Genomic DNA, 6,000 nt, shown 5'->3' with positions numbered 1-6,000 from the left:
ATAACACACAAGGGGACGGGTAATAACCGCAAAAGCATGACATGGGACCTTTAAGGTGGCATTAATTGAAACATCTCGTCATTTTCAATAGCTTCTGTTACCCGTGACTCCAATCACTTTTGTACATGTCATGATGGTTGAATTTGGATTGGATAAATAGCAACCGTATAGTAAAATAAATCTTTGCATACACTAATTATAATGAACGAAATAGAAACAAACAAGTATTTGGTGACAGGAAATTTTATTGGAAGGATAATGTACCTGATTGAGCTGATAGACCTGTTTAAGAGTGATAAGTAAAATAAAAAAACCCACTTACATTTGGTTTACAACTTGATATGAAGGGTCTACAAGCCGTATTGACGCAGTTCCACACAATAAAAAGAAAGATCAGGCTTCTGACATTCAAACAACTCAGAATCTTTGGTTCATTCTCAGTTATAAAACGTATTTACAAAGCATTCACAGCAAACGCCAGTGCAATTTAAATGTCTCTAAAACCCTTAACCTCATTGTGCTTAAACATAGTAGGAACATATTAAAGTGCGTTCTTGCTCAGTAGTAAGTGCATAGGGGAGTCAGATCTAAATCAACACAAACTTTATACAAACATGTCCGAGTAATTTTTAGGCAAGCCAGTGTCTACACTTACACAACTGATCAGCAGGACTACAACTTTCTCTTGAATCATTATGTATTGTCAACAAAAACACAATGTTAAGTATTAATAAGAACACTGAATCAGGTATACACAGAAAATAACACTACCCAGTGGCTTAATATCTCCCATCTCTTCTGAATTATTATATGAAAAAGGCACAGTGAGTGACATTTTCATCAATCATACATTTTCTTACTTATTTAAAAAGGCACAATCCAATAAAAAAACAAATATAGTTTCTTGACCAGAGTGCAAGCTCTTAAAACAGATAGTTTTAACTTGATTTACTGAGGTTTGAAAAAGATAGATGTTGCTCAGGCCAATGAAGTGCAGCTTAGTAAAACAACTTAAACAATATAGAGAACTCAAAAGCCAAGTTGCTTATCAAACATGATCACACATTTACATTTTACAATCTTTAGTTTCTTCCTTTTTGCTCATAGATCGGTATGGGGCGTTCCTTTGTAGAAAACCAGCTCTCAAACGATTCAGATCTGGGCTGTATTGTGAGTATTTAAACGGAAATTATCTCAATATAAATACAACTCCAAGTGGAACAAAAACAGGTCTAATATAATTTTAGGTGAATTGGCCTTTTAGTCTATTATTGTATTAATTAACTAAAGCCCCATTGGAATAGATTGAGTAATGGTATATACAGTACATTATGTTCTGTTACTGATAGCTTGGAGTCACTTATACATCAGTGCAATGTAACCCCTGTTATAGGGCCTGAATGGGAGTGTCTTTTCTGGTTGCATATTTTAACTCCTAATCTTTGTACAATTTAAAAACAAAAACATCGCACTGATGTCAATGATCAACATTTACCAGAGAACAACCCCAGTATGTTCATAACGCTTCACTCTTCATCAACACAATCTAGAGTATCCCAGAAAAGAGTTGAATTGGCAGACATTCACAATATATTTACAGTTTTAGACATTTGAGAAAGTTTGCAGGCTTGAACATGATAAATAAATAACTTAAAAAAGGGAAAGGCTGCATCTGCTTTTGCTGAATAGTACTAAAATGCACACAAGGCACATAAACACTCCCTGAGGCTGATACTTATTCAGCTTCTGTGATAATACTGGTGCTGTCTGATTCATCAAAGGTTCTCTTGTAGCGGACGGTGGAAGAGAAGTGGGCTCTTTTCTTCTTGTAGAGGATGAAGCCGATGGCTAAAAGGAGAGTGATGATGACCACGATGAAGAGACCCAACGCCACAGGAGAGCCTCCGGACTCTGAGGACGCAAAAGTGAAGTTGATCTGTCATCAATCAGTTTTCAACAAGATGTTTTTGTGTTTCCACTGTTTTTGTAATTCTGAAGCTTCAGTGAGCAGACAGGTTAGTTTAGCACAGAGACTTTTTTGTGTGCTGATGTGCCACACATTTGCTTGGCCAGGATCAGCAACCTCCTGGCTAACTTTCCTCTTGTTTCTTTGTGCCAAGTTAAGCTAACGAGCTGCCGCCTCGGGATATATTTTCACACACATTTATAATTACCATACACATATGAGAGCAGCATCTATCTTTCTTTCTCTCAGCAAGAGAGGAAATAAGTGCATTTCCCAAAATCGCAATACCTACTTGTTTGAGTTTTGCAGACAACCCGACTGTAGCTCGTGTTGCAGCTGGCGCGGGTCCACTTTCCTTCATCTCCTGCCACCATGACGGCACAGTGGGGCTCCGACTTCTTCCCAGCAACCAAAGCCTCAGACTTCCAGTTGGAGTAATCCAGAGCTGAGCCGTCCTGCCAGGACAGAGGCTGACCTGAGAGGCATAAGCAAGATGGTGGGACGTGAAGGGAGAAGGACTAGCACCGCAAATGTCCCAAATAATGTGTTTCTATGTGATGTTGAGGAGAAATATCTGACTAGACTCATCGGATATCACACGGATCAATTGAAACAACATCATTGATTTTTTTGCCACTTGGAGCAGCGTACTTTAAGATTATGATGTTTACATTCTTTAAATCAATACAACATTATAATTTGAAAGTGGATTGGAATCAGCTTTCACTCCCACATTAATTAACAGGTTTCTAAATACTCAGACTTGAGCACCCTAAACATTCAAAATCCAAGTAAGTAATGTTTTCAGTTGACCATTTTTTGTAAGCAATGCAAAAAAGCAAAAACACAACATGCTGATTTGTTATCTATAATGCCAGCTCGACCTAAATGATAGGCAATAGAATAATTATTTGCCGGTCAAAATGTCCGTTACGGTTTAAATCTTCCGGACAAAATTAGAAAAGTGCCGGTCAAAGGTCTTCTTTGTTATTTATTGAGCTTTGAAACAAATTGATATGATTCGATATTAAACAAACTAATCATATTAGATTAATTAACTATTCAAAACGTGTTCAGTAATTTACAATAACACAGGAATAATAAACGGAGCGCACTCTCCCTCTCCTGACAGCCCATCAGTATCATGCAGCTCGCGGATCAGTAATGAGTGACCCGACAGTAAAACTAAACGTATCTATAACTAGTTTAGGTAGTTTGAGAGGTCATTAAAATAGCTACGTGTGATATTCTAACCTGAATTTTGTTCTGCTCACCGCTGCGTGTGATTATGCAGAGCTGCGTGTCGACTCGTCAGCAGCAGCTGATCTCTCTCTCCCGTCAGATTAGACTTCACTCGCGTTTATGTCCATATCGATCAGATCCAGCTAGTTCTAGCTAATGATATGACTACCTGCTTATTAAAAGACACCTAAACAATAAGTGTCGCTATGCAACCGGGTGAGGCCACAAAGTATAGCACAGCATTATGCATTTGTTTACATGCCCACCGGAACCCTGAGGCATTACCAACAGATCAACGCACAATCAACCCATACAGGACATCTCTTTCTCCACATTAAGTGTTAGACATTAGAATTGACTATTCTTGTCTGTCACATACTCTTCTTGTCTGTCACATAAGTGGCGCAACTGATGCAGTATTTTGCTAAGGGGAAATTATTTTTGACCGGACATTTTGACCGGAGAGATTTAGATTTGCCGGTCTTCAGCATATTTTACCGGTCATAGTCCGGTAATTACCGGCTAACGGGAACTCTGAATAGCTTATAACCAGAATTGAGATATGGCCCTGTAAACTATATTTTATGTGTCACTGTCTTTATTCCCTTTAAAGTGCTGTGGTGTACCTTGAGTATCGAGCTCCATGTCGAGCCACACTCGGCTGGTGATTAGGGGGTCATCGACCACGTGCTTCGACACAAAGTCCTTCTCCTCTTTGCTTTTGAGGGTCAGCAGTTGAGCATCTGTGAAAATAATTAAAATCAATAAGCGGACTGCAGTTGATCAGATGAATACGGATTATGACCCTTCATACACAGAACAACGTCTCACCCAGGTTCTGGCAGATGCTCCGTGCCTGCTGCATGCTGTACACGCTAAAGTTGTAGAAGCTCATGTGGAAGGCGTAGCAGTGGTCCTGGTGCTGCACCCACATGGACACGCCGTTGCTCTGAGGGCAGTGATTGGCCACCGGGGAAAACAGCTGTCTGGCTCCTGATTCATAACACAGAAACAACAACGCTCAATGCCACTATAACACAAACCAGAAGATGTTTAAAGCCTTAATATATCATAATATTGCTTTTTCCTCTGAAGGATTTCTGCAGACTAAACCATTCAACACAAATTCTGCATTCATGTAGTGTGGGAAAAAGAGTTTCAACTGGGAAAATTCATGTGAAAGTTCCTCTGAAAACTTAGTTTGAAGTTTGTTAACATTTTGATCATGACTATGCAAGGAAACCTTTATTCATTCACCTGCTGTACATCAATAATAGCAATAACCATGTCAGGTATATTCATATTTCATTAGTTTTAGGGAGCAGCAACAAGTCGTGGACAAAATAACATAGATCTCTTTTCATTGCTCTTTGATGTCACACTAATATTGTAAACAGATAACATGATGTTTAAACTTTGAGCAAAAAAACTGTCTTTGTAGAATCAAAGAAAAAAAACTTCTTTGTAGAGTCCAACAAAACAAACTTCTTTGTAGAGTCCAACAAAACAAACATTTCAAATAGAAGATCATGAACATATTGAAGTCGTAAGAATGACTTGCCGATTGGCCAAATAAGACCATCTCAGTCACTTCCCTTTTCCTACATAAGAATGTGGCTCTTGTGGTAAAAGTTATTGCTGTCTTACTTTGGGAGGTGGTGGTGATGGAGGTGGTGTAGCAGATGGCTCCTTGTAGCACTGTGCTGCAGCTGGTCCTCACCCAGGCCCCAGCAGGGGTTACCATAACACAGCTGGGCTCTTGTTTGTCTGAGCTGGGGGCCTCCAGTGAGTCAGAGATGCTGGCTTTGTAGTCAAATCTCGTTCCATCGGACCACTCAAAGGTTGATCCACTAACCTGCACAGAGAAAGAGACACTAATGTTATCCCATGAATTATTGCGCAAAACATGCGAGATAAATCCAAATGAGATAAACTTGGGATGTACTCAGTGTAAGCTATGAGAATATTTGGGTTCAGTAATGTTCTTACTTCCTGGTTCGATAGGCCGATCCAGAGGGGGAATCCGTCTGTCTTGGCGATGAGCTTCACATGAGCGCTGTGCTGGACGTCGTGCACACTGGCCAGGTGGCCCCCCCGCTCACTACACTCCTCCAGAGCCTGGTGCCAGCTCATCTTAAGGGTCAGCACCTGATAGGTTAAGTTGCCGTAATGTTGGAAGTCCGTGGATGACTGGTTGTACTCGTGTTTTGGTTCTTGGGAGGGAAGGATTAAAAAACGAAAGATCATGACGACAGAGTTGGACAGAGAAATAAAGATCATGATTTGAAGTGTTATAAACCAACCGTTGTCCAGTTTGCAGGTCACGATGCTCCTCTGTTTGAACTCTGGGAATAATCTTTGCTTTGAGATGAGAATCCAGTAGCTGTCGACCGTGAGGCCGGCCATAAACGGTCCTTCTACTTCTGGTCTGCCATTGGCCCAGTTGGAATATTGGACATTGGTGCCATCATACCACTTCATCTGGTTATCTAGAGCGTATCCAAACATGACTATTAACCCTTGCAATGTGACATAAATACTCACAAATTAAAAGCCACTATTAATGTCGATATAATGAATAAACAAGAGAGACTAATAATCCTATTCAAAAGCCAACCAAAACCCTGTAACATAACCTTATGAAGAAAAAAGAACCTGCCATCTGTCAATTATTGCCACTTCAATTACACTAAGATACATTTCATATAAGTATTGTGCATCGGTACTACAACAAAGCCACCCAGCAGAAGGCTATAGCAGAACTTCACAGCATCCATAAAAACATCAACGAG

The 6,000-nt window shown here is 40.0% G+C and overlaps 1 protein-coding gene across 1 annotated transcript in view; it reads right to left on the bottom strand.

Annotated features, from left to right (window-relative positions):
- Positions 1-225: 225 nt before the first annotated feature.
- ly75 (lymphocyte antigen 75) overlaps positions 226-6,000 on the bottom strand; it is a 29,957-nt gene continuing 24,182 nt past the window's right edge. Inside the window, exons 29-35 of the mRNA XM_034220937.1 lie at positions 5,512-5,697; positions 5,198-5,421; positions 4,856-5,063; positions 4,040-4,201; positions 3,835-3,951; positions 2,259-2,441; positions 226-1,911 (exon numbers count right to left, since the gene is read on the bottom strand). Of these exons, the coding sequence (XP_034076828.1) occupies positions 1,736-1,911; positions 2,259-2,441; positions 3,835-3,951; positions 4,040-4,201; positions 4,856-5,063; positions 5,198-5,421; positions 5,512-5,697 (1,256 nt within the window). The 3' untranslated portion in view covers positions 226-1,735. The remainder of the gene's footprint in view (positions 1,912-2,258; positions 2,442-3,834; positions 3,952-4,039; positions 4,202-4,855; positions 5,064-5,197; positions 5,422-5,511; positions 5,698-6,000) is intronic.

This window comes from Gymnodraco acuticeps, unplaced genomic scaffold, assembly GCF_902827175.1.
Source record: "Gymnodraco acuticeps unplaced genomic scaffold, fGymAcu1.1, whole genome shotgun sequence".
NCBI lineage: Eukaryota > Metazoa > Chordata > Actinopteri > Perciformes > Bathydraconidae > Gymnodraco > Gymnodraco acuticeps.
The sequence above is the reverse complement of the archived record's forward strand: the minus strand, read 5'-3'. Positions and strand labels throughout refer to the sequence as shown.